The sequence below is a fragment of the Nomascus leucogenys genome, chromosome 2 (assembly GCF_006542625.1).
Source record: "Nomascus leucogenys isolate Asia chromosome 2, Asia_NLE_v1, whole genome shotgun sequence".
NCBI lineage: Eukaryota > Metazoa > Chordata > Mammalia > Primates > Hylobatidae > Nomascus > Nomascus leucogenys.
In genome coordinates this window covers 50,716,716-50,730,810 of record NC_044382.1, presented here as the reverse complement: position 1 = coordinate 50,730,810, position 14,095 = coordinate 50,716,716, and the positions used below count along the sequence as shown (strand labels likewise).

At 38.4% G+C, this 14,095-nt stretch overlaps 1 protein-coding gene across 1 annotated transcript in view; it reads left to right on the top strand.

Moving 5' to 3' along the window:
• Window positions 1-13,084, top strand: part of LOC100602615 (cytochrome b5 type B) — a 40,456-nt gene extending 27,372 nt beyond the window's left edge. The window contains exons 4-5 of the mRNA XM_003262945.4: window positions 7,531-7,559; window positions 10,855-13,084. Of these exons, the coding sequence (XP_003262993.1) occupies window positions 7,531-7,559; window positions 10,855-10,945 (120 nt within the window). The 3' untranslated portion in view covers window positions 10,946-13,084. The remainder of the gene's footprint in view (window positions 1-7,530; window positions 7,560-10,854) is intronic.
• Window positions 13,085-14,095: the final 1,011 nt, after the last annotated feature.

Sequence of the window (14,095 nt, the reverse complement as noted above, 5' to 3'; positions counted from 1 at the left end):
AAAGTTGGCCGGGCGCGGTGACTCACGCCTGTAATCCCAGCACTTTGGGAGGCTGAGGCGGGCGGATCACGAGGTCAGGAGATAGAGACCATCCTGGCTAACATGGTGAAACCCCGTCTCTATTAAAAATACAAAAAAATTAGCCGGGCGTGGTGTCGGGCAACTGTAGTCCCAGCTACTTGGGGCAGGAGAATGGCGTGAACCCTGGAGGTGGAGCTTGCAGTGAGCAGAGATGGCGCCACTGCACTCCAGCCTGGGCAACAGAGTGAGACGCCGTCTCAAAAAAAAAAAAAAAAAAAAAGTTCCCTCGTATCTCCAGCTCTCAGACTCTTAGTTCCCCTTCCCTAGAGGTAACCAGCCATCATTTTTTTGTTGTTGTGTACTCTTCCAAAGATTCCATGCATTCATAAGGATGGATGGATGGATGGATAGATAGACAAACCAACCAACCATCATTTCCTTTAAAAAAGTAAAAAGCCGGCCGGGTGCGGTGGCTCAAGCCTGTAATCCCAGCATTTTGGGAGGCCGAGGCGGGCGGATCACGAAGTCAGGAGATCGAGACTATCTTGGCTAACACGGTGAAACCCCGTCTCTATTAAAAATACAAAAATTTAGCTGAGGGTGGTTGCAGGCGCCTATAGTCCCAACTACTCAGGAGGCTGAGGCAGGAGAATGGCGTGAACCCGGGAGGCGGAGCTTGCAGTGAGCTGAGATTGCGCCACTGCACTCCAGCCTGGGCGACAGAGCGAGACTACGCCTCGAAAAAAAAAAAAAGCCTCATACATACTATTCTTCACCTTGCTTCTCTTTACTTAAAAATTTTATTTGTTGGCTGCGCACTGTGGCTCACGACTGTAGTCCCAGCACTTTGGGAGGCTGAGGAGGACGGATCACACAAGGCCAGTAGTTCGAGACCAGCCTGGCCAACATGGCAAAACTCCGTTTCTACTAAAAATACAAAAATTAGCTGGGACTGGTGGTGTCCCAGCTACATGGGAGGATGAGGCGGTAGAATGGCTTGAACCTGGGAGGCAGAGGTTGCAGTGAGCCAAGATTGTGCCAGTGCACTCTAGTCTGGGTGACAGAACGAGACCCTGTCTCAAAAAAAATTTTTTTTTATTCATCATTATTTCTTGTCAGTTTATTAACATCTTTTGGGCTGGGGGCGGTGGCTCACGCTTGTAATCCGAGCACTTTGGGAGGCCCAGGTGGGTGGATGATGAGGTCAAGACCATCTTGGCCAACATGGTAAAACCCTGTCTCTGCTAAAAATACAAAAATTAGCTGGGTGTGGTGGTGCGCACCTGTAGTCCCAGCTACTCAGGAGGCTGAGGCAGGAGAATCGCTTGAACTCGGGAGGCAGAGGTTGCAGTGAGCCGAGATTGTGCCAGTACACTCCAGCCTGGCGAGAGAGCGAGACTCTGTCTTAAAAAAAAAGATCTTTCTCATTTTTTAAGTAGATATTTAGTATTCCGTAGATGAAAGTGTTGATATGATGACATTTGCTTTCAAAGGATTTGATCTGTTTTTTAAAACAAATAAAATTGTCTCCATATAGGCTTAACGTGTTTTTTAAACTTCATTTTTAACTTAAGAAGCTTAACTTTTGAAATCTAGTAAATTTTACATGTTAGAAGCGGTCTATTAATTGCATTTAAAGTTACATTTTTTTCTCCCAGATGCTACTGAATTTTATTATACATACAGTTTTCTGTTATATAATGTATTATGTAACATACAGTTTACTTCTTTTATGAGAGAGAAACTAAAAAGAATATATTGTTTATAATTATGAAATATAGTTAGTTGATTACATTAAATTAAAAATTTTATTTTTAAGAATTATTTAATATCCCTACCATACCGACTACCTAATTTATTAAAGTTTGGAATGGGATGCTGATGCCCTTTAGACAAGGAGTGATTGCTATTTACCAGAGAATTTTGTCTGGTTATTTCCTGGTTTCCTGTGTTTTTTTTTTTGTTTTGTTTTGTTTTGTTTTTGGGCAGGGGAATGGAGTGTTGCTCTGTCACCCAGGTTAGAGTGCAGTGGCGCAATCTCGGCTCTGCAACCTCCACCTCCTGGGTTCAAGCCATTCTCCTCCTGCCTCAGCCTTCTGAGTAGCTGGGATTACAGGCGCCCACCACCACGCCTGGCTAATTTTTGTATTTTTAGTTGAATTGGGGTTTCACCATGTTGGCCAGGCTGGTCTCGAACTCCTGACCTCAGGTGATCCACTTGCCTTGGCCTCCCAAAGTGCTGGGATTACAGGCATGAGCCACCAGCTACTGCGCCTGGCTTATTTCCCGTTTTTGTATAACGCTTATATTTTGTAACATAATCTTTTGAAAGAAAGCATAGAATGTGATGCCAAAATTACTCTTGAAAGACAAAATACCCTTTGCTGAGGGTTCTCAAGGACTAATGTCTTCTATTGGTAAAGCTTTACTTAGAAATTATATATGGTTTTGCAAAACAAGGGATCAGAAGGGCAAGGAAACATTCTTTTCAAATCAGTCCTCCAGTGTTATAACAAATTTTTCACTTCTTAAGTCCCAATAGAGATCATCCTGTGAATGTGTTAATATTTTTTTTTGAGTGAGGTGTTATATATTTTATCACAATGAGTTCTTAAGAGAGTTTATAGCAATTTGTTTTAGGGGCTGTTTTTCATCTTTGAATTTTGCCATATCTACAGGGAAATTTTTTAATATAACGGTTTGACTCTAGGATTATATGCTTTGCAAGGCAGTAATTGTTAAATTATATTCATATCCAGAAAGAAATGGTTCTTATTGACTTGAATATTTTAGTACATTGGAGCTTCATGAGAAGGCTGTCCTCAAGATCCATACCACATGACTGTGTCATAGTTGGGACTGTAAAATGCTGAAATCATATACCTTCAATACTCAAACATTTTAGGTGGTAAAATGAACCTAATGTTAAAATTCATACAGTGGTAGCTCATGCTATAAGGTCCATGGTATTAAGGGGGAAAAATCCTTTCCAGTTTAGAATTTGAAGCTAGAAGTTCCCAACTTGTTTTTCGTAAGTTACTGGCCACAGAGATACCAAAGTGTTCCAAATTCAAAGCTACACAATCTCTACCAGACCACCTAAATAAATACCCATTAAATTTGCCAAAGGTGTCCTGTGGCTTAAAATCTACTTTTTCCAATTTTAAATACTTAGAATCCTCTTGGAATAGCAGTGTAGGAATTAAAACATAAGGTCTTTATATACCTTATATTTGCCTTTTAAGCTTTTGAAAGCCTAAATGTAAGCTGTATAGGCTGAAGGTATATTGCCCTGTTTTTTTGAGGTTTGGTGTTTTTTTTTTTTTTTTTTTTTTTTTTTGAGACGGAGTGTTGCTCTGTTGCCCAGGCTGGAGTGCAGTGGCGCAATCTTGGTTCACTGCAACCTCCGCCTCTTGGGTTCAAGCGATTCTCCTGCCTCAGCCTCCTCAAGTAGCTGGGACTACAGGTGCTTGCCACCACACCCAGCTAATTTTTTTGTATTTTTAGTAGAGATGGGGTTTCACCCTGTTAGCCAGGATGGTCTCGAGCTCCTGACCTCATGATCTGCCTGTCTTGGCCTCCCAAAGTGCTGGGATTACAGGCATGAGCCACTGCGCCCGGCTTCCCTGTCTATTTTAATGTGTCATAATCATGATTCTGGTTCATTCTTTCCTACATTTATGTCCTGATGACAAAGTATACTCCATTCCTTAAGTGTGTGCTCTTCTCTCATGTTTTCTCATAAACAAAGTTCATCGTGAAATGCACCCTCATTGACCCCCACATCCTTTCCATGTGGTTGCCAGTTGAGACATTTCTTTGTCATTCTCTTTTTTTTTTTGGTGGGGGGACGGAATGTCACTCTTGTCACCAGGCTGGAGTGCAATGGTGCGATCTCAGCTCACTGCAACCTCTGCCTCCTGGGTTCAAGCGATTCTCCTGCCCCAGCCTCCCAAGTAGCTGGGATTACAGGCACAAGCTGCCACGCCCAGCTACTTTTTGTATTTTTAGTAGAGACGGGGTTTCACCATGTTGGCCAGAATGATCTTGATCTCTTGACCTCATGATCCGCCCACTTTGGCCTCCCAAAGTGCTGGGATTACAGGCATGAGCCACCATGCCCGGCCTTTTTGTCATTCTCTTAATCTTATCAAATTGGGTTAGTGCTTATGGTGCGATGAGTATCTGGGAAATTACTCCTTTATGTAGCTGGTGGAAGAGAGAAAAATCTATTTATGGTAGTGCTGCTTCAGTCTTCCTAGACATGAGAGAATGATGTTTTCTTCTCTCTACCCTTTAGAAACCTGCTCCTGTAGGTTTCGCCACAATGTCCTTGGCTCAGAAAATTGTGTTGAGATAATTGAATATGACTTTAGAATTCACATTGATCTGAGTCTTTCATTTTACAAATGAGGAAACTGATTTATAACATTGGGCTTGAAGATATTAGATATAATTTTAATTATGAGCAGCTTTATAAATATTCTATTCAGGTATTACAAAATATTTCCTTTTTCCCTAAAAAGTCTGTCTTTTGTGTTTATATGTATATAAATATATTTATTCATTTTTGAGACAGGGTCTTGCTCTGTCCCCCAGGTTGGAGTACAGTGGCACAATCTTAGTTCACTACAGCCTTGAACTCCTGGGCTCAGGCGATCCTCCTGCCTCAGCCTTCCCAAAGTGTTGGGATTACAGATGTGAACCAAAGTGCCCAGCCTCTACTTATTTATTTTAGTGGGGAATTAAAGCCTTAATGAACCTTGAACTTGAGGAACCAGTTTTATTTAAACAGTTAATTTCCATGAGTTTTGAGCTAAAGTCAGAGTAGACTTAACAGCAATTTGTTTTAGAACCTATAATACCAAAACTCACAGCAATTTTGTTGTTTGCCCCAGTGTATTCTAAGCTTTTTGAAGAAAAAGAAGCATGCATATTAATTGCTTGGTAGGGGTTATGCTGGAAGAACTTTGGATTTGATTCACTCTCTTGTAACTAAAATCATAGTATTGCAATTATTACTTTCCAGGCCAAAGGTTGAGAGCATTAAAATCTGGGCATGGACATAACCAGCTAGATATGCCTCAATACCTGAAGGGATAAATTAAAGTCAACTATAAACTGTAAGATTTTCACTTAAGCATCCATTAGCTTTAGTCCAGTGCTTAGCTGTGGAAATGAAGACTGGGGGGAACTGTGCCTAGGGGAAGGGTGGAGGTGAAGGGAGGTTATGTGTTAATAGAACTTTTTTCATTTCAGTTTAAAAATAACCGATTTGGTTTATTTCCAAATTTGGCTGAGAGTCTTGGCTGCTAAGAGCTGTGCCTTCAACATCTCTTTGATTATCATGTATTTGATTAAAAGTGGGGTCACTATGGTTTGCATCTACTTGGCTGTCAGTATCCTAAAGGGAGTGTATGCCTCTTTCTCTTCTCTTTCCTTTAATGGGTTAGACAAGTTGGTCTTTTTTTTTTTGCATCCCCAGGGATGGATTGATCTTAAAACAGGCACGTTTTGCAGTACTTAGTTCAAAGAACACCATATGTTTTAAGTTATTTATTGTTTAGAAATTTTTACATTTCAGCATAGTATGGTTTTGGCTGTCTTTGTTCTCTTTCTTCTTCAGTTGCTTATTACCTTTTTCTAAGGCTCACCCTACTTAGCAGACATCCAGGGGTTTTGATTGTAAAAGAGGCTAAAAGCTTTGAAATCTAGAGAATCCATTTATATGAAGTATATGATTTTTACTCTATAGATTAAACATCATAATACATATATTATGCTGTGATGCTCTCATATAAGCCTTTCAAATTATCCCTTTTAAAAATAGTAACTACATTTTTTGTCTATAAATCATTGGTATTTATGTAGCTAAAGCATAAAAGACCATGAACATTTTCTTGATGGAATTCAATTATTTCTTGGTTACTGTGGTGGAATATTTATTTTAAAAGGCAACATTATAAATTAACTTGATGCACATACTGCCATCGCTACCACTTCTACCTTCTGAATCTGTAGAGTAGACAGTAACATTTGTTGTATTTTTCAAAGATTGACTTGTAACTCATTTTAATTAATCGGATCCTTACTAGACTAGCTGAAATGTCCCAGATAACGATAATCATTAAAGTCTTAAAGAAGTATGGTAGTATGTTAATATGGTTTCTTTAAAACCTTTCGTTTGACATTTTTCTTGCCTACAGGCTAATTTCTTTCAGGTTTGGGGCATGTATTTATTTGCATGACAGTGTTTTGGATATAGGAAATTAAAACTCATTTCTAAAGTATATCGGGGCCAATGTGATTGGTTTCTGGAAATTCTTGGAGATTATTGAAAACAGTGGTTAAGCAGAGCTAATATTCCATGTTCATAACCTGATATACTTCTACATTTTGCAGAGACGGTATTTTGGGCAGCAACAACCTATGCTAAAGGGTTATTGTCCTCTGGCAGTAAGTTAGCAGGCCTTTTGTACTATACAGCTGATTAATGGAATCAATAACTCATTTGATACTTAAATTGAGTAAAAAAATTTTAATAACAGCTTTATTGTGATACAATTCACATACCACACAGTTCACCTATTTAAAGTGTACAAGTCAATAGTTTGTAGTGTATTTACGGAACTGTGCAGTCTATTTTAGAACAATTTCTCAGTCCAAGAAGAAATCCCATATTCATTAGCAGTTGTTTTCCATTTCCCCACAACTCGTCCTCCTCACACCAGCCCTAGGCAACCACTAATCTACTTCTAACTCTATTGATTGTCCTGTTCTGAACATTTTATATAAACAGATTTATATAATATGTAGTCTTTTGTGTCTGCTTTCTTTCAGTTAGTATAATGCTCTGAAGTTTGTAGCATATATCAATACTTCAGTACTTTTTATTGCCAAGATTTGTTTTTTAAGATTATTTTGTCATTTTCTTTCCCTTGACTCCATTTTTTCTCTTTTCATTGTGAAATCAATTCTAAGGTCTCCTGTCATAATTATTGTGATTTCAAAGAGTGAACCAGTGTATTTTTGTGATCTACAAAGCAATCATCTGTATGATCTAGAGCATTTCACAGTTGATCTACATGTTAGAAGAGCTTTTTGGACTTTAAAAAATGTTTTTAGAAAGTGTGATGTTAGCTACTGCCAATGGCAAGCCCAGCTGAACCAGATACATCATCATGGCCGCAGAGTAGTCCATTTCAATATAGTTTGTATCATTAACGTTTTTTAACATCTAAAAAAGTTTAGGTCATTTTTATGCTTTCATTAGTGATTCTTCACTAGGAAGGAACCTAGTGAAGTGCCAGTATGTTATCAGAAATAAAATTCCCAGTCTATCCATTGCTTATATATTTGTAAACATCAAAATGCATGAAAGATGAAGTTCTGGTATCAGTTACAGGGTTGACGTAGCTTGATCAAGAAAATGTATATATGCTATGTTAATCTTCTTTCTTTTTGTTTGTTATTTTTGAATTTTTTTTTTTTTTTGTCATTTCATTTCAGGACCCTTCAAAAAATGATACATGCAAAAGGTTAGTATCCCCTTAACAGGTTTCCGTATGTTCAAGGTAATGTCTGGCAAGAGACTCTTCCATAAATATATGTATGTAACTTAACTTATGAGTGCAGTTTGACAACTAATTCTTTTTTGGCCCAAATAATTGCAAATTCAATTGTTCCTTGACATTAGAAAAATTAACTTTTACAGTTTCAGCCATTTTGAATAATCTAAAAGGTTCATGCCTTGAGTCATTTTTTAATCTTATTGTGACATAAATTGGAATTGCACTCAGTAAGAGGCCAGGATGCATGGACAGGAAGCTACTATTGGGTCAGCCTTTAATCCCGAAGTTCAACCCAGCTACATGATTCTACTTAAAACTTAATCTCATTTACTTCTCACAACCACTCTGTAAGGTAAGTGCTATTATTACATTTTGCAGGAGAAAAAAATACTATGGTCATATTTAGGAATTTGGGTTTTCTCAGGTTTATTTACAATATACTCCTTGGCATTAATATTAGTAATTCATTAATATTAGCTCTGAAAGTTATAAATTGCCTTCCCTTAAGTGCCTCTATCTAAAATGACTGTGGAATCCTTGGCTTGTACAATATCTTTGTGGAGATTATATAGAGCTAGCCCTTCTATTTTTTGGACATCTCGAAGTATTTCAGAGAAAGAAAATATGTCTTTTTTTCCCATAAAATATCAGATCTATTATTTGAGGTAATGGACACAGTATAAAAGAGTACAAACTATTAGTAAATTTAGTTTCCTTAATATTAAGGGCTTAGGATCAGCGAAATGTTGCATAAAAATTTTGAAAATACAAGCCACAAAATTGCAGATTTTAAACAAAACTTATGCTTGTGCAGGGCCGGGTGCAGGGGCTCACGCCTGTAATCCCAGCACTTTGGGAGGCTGAGGCGGGTGGATCATGAGGTCAGCAGTTCGAGACCAGCCTGGACAACATGGTGAAACCCCATCTCTACTAAAAATACAAAATTAGTTGGGCATGGTGGTGCGAGCTTTGGGAAGCCGAGGCAGGAGAATCGCTTGAACCTTGGGAGGCAGAGGTTGCAGTGAGCCAAGATCGCTCCATTGCACTCCAGCCTGGGCAACAAGAATGAAGCTCCATCTCAAAAAAAAAAAACAACCTTATGCTTATGCTATAAAACTTAGACTTATGCTAAACATAAAACTGATTAAGAATTATTAGGTAGAAGATATAAAGAATTCCTACAAATCAGTTTTTTAAAACCTCAGTAGAATATGAGAAAAAGATTTAAGCACTTTACAGAAAAAGAAACACAAATGTAAACATATGGAAATGAGGTTGAATCTCATTCATCATTAGTGATATGTGGATTAAAATCATAGGTATATTTCATACCAACCAGATTGGTAAAAATTAAAAATTTTGCAAATAAGTGTTGGTTGGAAAATTTATCCCCGACTCTTAAGCACTCCTAGGGTAATGTAAATGAGTATAATCACTTTGGAAAACAGTTTGGCATTATCTAGTAAATTCGATAGGATGAATTAACTTTTGACCCAGCAATTCCATTTCTAGTGATATACTTGATAGAAATGTGTGCACAAGTACACCTAGAAATATGTACAAGAATGTTCATAGCAGCGTTACTCAAGATAATCAAACATCGGAAACAACCCTAATAAATTGTGGTATATTCATACAATGGAATACTACAAAACAATAAAAATAAATGAATCACAAACGTGTAGTAGTCTAGATGGATCTCCAAGAAGAAAAATCTGTCTTATGATAGGAAGTTATTGTTGAACCTGAATCTCCTGTGATGCAGTATAAATGTATTTCCTCTGGTTCTCTCCTCAGTGGCAGTTAAGTATTAGGAAAGATTATGTGAGGATTGGTGTCAACCATTCTCAGTCTTGTACTAAAGAAATTTTCTGGCCGGCGCAGTGGCTCACGCCTGTAATCCCAGCAAATTGGGAGGCCGAGGTGGGCAGATCACGAGGACCGGCTGAGACAGGAGAATAGTGTGAACCCCAGAGGCGGAGCTTGCAGTGAGCCGAGATCGCGCCACCGCACTCTGGCCTGCGTGACAGAGTGAGACTCCGTCTCAAAAAAAAAAAAAAAAGAAAGAAATTTTCTTCTTCTATGTTTTCTCAAGGATCATACTTTTGGATTCTTTAGTCTCTTGTTGTTGCTCTTAAAGGAGTCTGAATTCATTACTCTTATCAGGAGATTACTTCAGAGTCCCCATGTGCGTATTGCCATTATACGTGCCATATTGCTTGGTTTTTTAAACAAAGCTACCTGGCTGATATTCTAAACTAGTCCAGAGTAGCTTTCTGCTATATGTAAGCATACAGAGTGCTAGGCATGTTTAGGCAAAGAGAATCATTTTTCTTATGAACTTCAGCTCGTTTTATTGAGTTCAAAACCTTTTAATACCAAGACTCATATGTCTTAAGTAGAGGGGCAGCCGGGTCATTTGGATCATGGAAGAATTATACTTTAAAACTAGTGTGCTAATAAGTTCTATTAAAGAATTATTATGTTAAGAGAATGATGACTGTTCTGAAGCTCCTAAGGAAGGTCTCTTGCAGTACTTCTGAAGCTGCCATTTGCTTCACCCTATTAGAACTGTATATGCTTTGTGTGTATGTGTATCCTTATTAGTGTCCAAACTTAACTAAGAATTAAGAGGATGGGATTGGAATCAGACTCTCCAACTCCCTTACTAGCTTTGGGATTTGGGGTGCAAAGCTTATATTTCCCTTGTATGAGATGAGAATAATAACCCTATTTCATAGGGTGTTGTAAGGATTAAATCTTTACAATACATATGAAGCAGATGGGATATTTCTGGTAGTTATATTAGATATGATTACTTCCAAATTTATATTGGGATGGATATATGTTTTTATACATATATGAAATGTCACTTACATAATGGTGTTTTTTCCTGTTTAAAAATGTTTAATTGTAGAATACGTGAAAAGCAAAAGCACAACGAGGAAAATGTGAGAGTATCCATAATCCCTAACTCAGAAATAACCATTATATGACTTTGTAGAAACACATATAGAGGCATTTAAAGGCATCTTGTTTGATATCATACTATTGGTTGTTTTTAACCTTTTAAAAAATTACTTTGTAATATTGTCACTCCAGTTCAAATATTTTTTCCCCAACTACTTTGTGATAAAAGCAGTTAAATTTCCCAAAGTAAATAAAAACTCCTTGCCTGTATAAAAACATGTGAAAGCTGAAAGATAGTGAACATTTGGCCTAAATTATTAACAACTTTATTGCTTTCTCCCCCTCTTCCTAGTTGCTGGGCATATTGGATTTTACCCATCGTAGGCGCTGTTCTCTTAGGTTTCCTGTACCGCTACTACACATCAGAAAGCAAATCCTCCTGAGGAGGCCTTGCTGAGGTTGGAAAGTGCATCCACTTTGGGGTGAAAACTAGAGACTTGCTTGGGGGCTGCAGAAGTGCCCTCTCCTCGAATCCTGCCAGTTGCATTCTTCCCCCTTGGAGCCAAGACGATTGGCCAGACATCCACCTCAGATCTGAGACCAGCATCTTCCATCTCTCAGAGCCTTACTCCCAAAGTACCTGCTCACTGTTCTGTGTCGAACAATTGCCGGTGTTTCCTCTCTTCACTGGTTTCCATGAATATTTCACAACTTTCTGTTCATAAGTTATAGTGACATTGCTCTTTGGTAAAAATGCCTGCTTTCCAATACTTTGATTGCATATTAGACATTCTTAACAGGGCGGCAGTCTAGTGTTGAAACTTTTATTTTTCCATTTTTCTTTTAAGTAAATTTTTTTTAAAAAAATTCTGATTTAGGGCTAGGTGTGGTGGCTCAGGCCTGTAATCCTAGCACTTTGGGAGGCCAAGGTGGGAAGATCGCTTGAGGCCAAGAGTTCAAGAGCAGCCTGGGCAACATAGCAAGACCCCTATCTGTATTAAAAAAAAAATCTGATTTAATTCTTTTATTTATCATAAGGAGTTTAATTCCTGAAGTAAAGGTATGCACCTATTAAACTTAAAACTGCCAAATGATTTTTGTTCCTTTTATGTGCGTGATAAAAATACAAAGAGTGGTGTGGCCACCTCCTCCCTTTCAATCTAGGGCAGCAGGTAGCTCTTCCCACCCCCTGAGCCCAGCCCCTTCCCAAGTGGTGCCGGACAAAAAAACTACATGGCCCTTTTGTGTCTTGGGGGTGGAAAGGGAGGGATGAATTGGGGTGATAGAACCCTGGTGAATTCAGAGTAATCTTTCTTTAGAAAACTGGTGTTTTCTAAAGAAACAGGATAGGAGTTTAGAGAAAGCACCAAAGCTTTCACTTTGGTTTGGCACCAGTTTCTAACCATCTGTTTTTTCTACCCTAGCTATCTTTTATTGGTAAAATATAAATGTATAATTATGTTTGTAGAGCTTTACCAAGGATTTTCCCTCCTTTTTTGTTGATTAGCAAATTTTTGATTCTCCATTTTCCAAAAGTAAGAGACTCCAACATGGCCTTCTGTTTGCCCCCCAGTAAAGTAACTTCCATATAAAATGGTATTTGAAAGTGAGAGTTCATGACAAGAGACTGTTTTCCATTTCATCTGTATTTTACCTCCATGACTCCAACTTGTGGACTTGTTCTGTTTTTCCATGAGAATAAAATACTGGCAGTTTTTTTCTCAGATGTGTGTTCATTGAGAAGTAGGTCACTAGAATTATGTTACTGTGCCTTATTGGTTCAGTGATGATTTTTCTGGCATATTAGACTTTTATTTTTTTCCCCAATGGAAGCACCTGAGGAAATAAATAGTACACTGGCTGTTTTCTGCCAGCAACTGTGGTGATTTTTCTCCCTGTCCTTTGAGAATTGCTAGTCTGCTTCTGAGCCATTGTCATATCCAGCAGGGAGCAGCTTGGTTCAAGAAGGACCATAGAGGCTGCTCAGCATCTCCTCCCTCCCTCCCAGCTTGCCAGGGATTTGATGAGACAGGAAACTGCCCAGCACACCAGGGACTGCCCATGCAAACTATTTAAGAAAAAGTTCAACCCAGGTCTTGTATCCTGTGATTTAGCAGTTGAATGAATACAGAATTCATCAAAATAATATTAACCTTGTACTTGAACACTTGGATATATTTGGGAGTAATTTTAGGAGATTGCTGGCTGACTTTTATTATCAGGGATATGGGTTTAGTAAAACTTTTATCTTTAGAAAAATGTTCTTATGCATTATAAGATGCTACTTTTAAGACAATATTGAAAAAAACTTTGGTTATTATTTAACAAAAGTGGTATGACTTGATGCTTCTCTATTTAAAGGCAAGGAAGGATTGGTATATGATTTCCTGTAATAAATAAATTGCGTGATTATTGGAGTACATTGGGGTAAAAGTAAAGAACAGAGGAGTATTGAGGAGCTTGAAAGGGAACATTCAAACTAAAGCCAAGCCTGAAGATAACTTGAATCAGTTGTAAAAGTGTGTTGGCAATGTCCAAAACTGAATGAAAAACATCTGGCTTATAAGAAATGTTAAAGAACTATCATCTTAAGTAAAATTGGTGTTTTTCTTATTTTTAAGGTAAATGCCAATGCAAAAGGTATGTTTTTCTACTTCACATTGGTTTTCTTTTCCTGTTTACATCTGGTCTTGTTTTTTTGCTGAGAGCCAGAGGAAAAGATAATTAGACTGTCTCTTCCACCCATGAAATCCCTCCAGTACCCAGGGCTTCTTCTGAACTACTGCTGATATGATGTCACTTTGTATCTGGAAAACCACTTTGGGGTCCATTTACTATTATGCTCTTGCCTACAAAAACAGCCAGGTGAAAGGTAAGTCTTGTGTGAGAGTTTGCAGAGGTTTTTCTATACAATAAAGTAATATAGCACACTAGCCAAATCCATCCAAAAGGACCTTTTTTTAGGAAGTAGACTTGAATTCACAAAACAGTCTTGGCATGGGTAGGTGGTGAAAAACCCTCTGGAGAGCAAGTGGAGCCAGTCCCCATTGGCTGACAGTGCCACCTGGAGCTGGTCTCTGGGGTGTTCGGTTGTTTATTCCTGAGGAAGACTAGCTGCTGCTGCTGCAGCAAAGTGTACTGTACACATCATGGCTGCTGGACACGAAGGAGGAGGTGAGAGAAATTTCGTGCTACCAAAATAGAGGGTGTTGGTACCACTGCCCCTGGCCTGAGAGCCAGGGTTTAAACCTGCCTCAGTAGAGACTAGTTTAAAATGACACCAAAATTCCTCAGCCCTTACTCAGCAATTGGTTTTGGTTTCCAAATGACTTCTGCATTTGTAAAGATAACAGAGTGGTGGGGTCAAAGTTTATCTTGTGTTTAGATCTCCTCAAGACTGCTTAAGCAAAAACAAAAATCCCTTGGAACCTATCGTAGGAGCCTGTAAAGTTCTTTTAGCAGTTGTCATAAATGCATATGTTGTGAAATCAGAACACTGTCGAGTTTATACTCATTTAGCTGCAATGTGGGACAATGAAAAATGCTTTACAGGCCTGGAGTATCATTACTTATGGTATCTCCTGCTTTAAAAT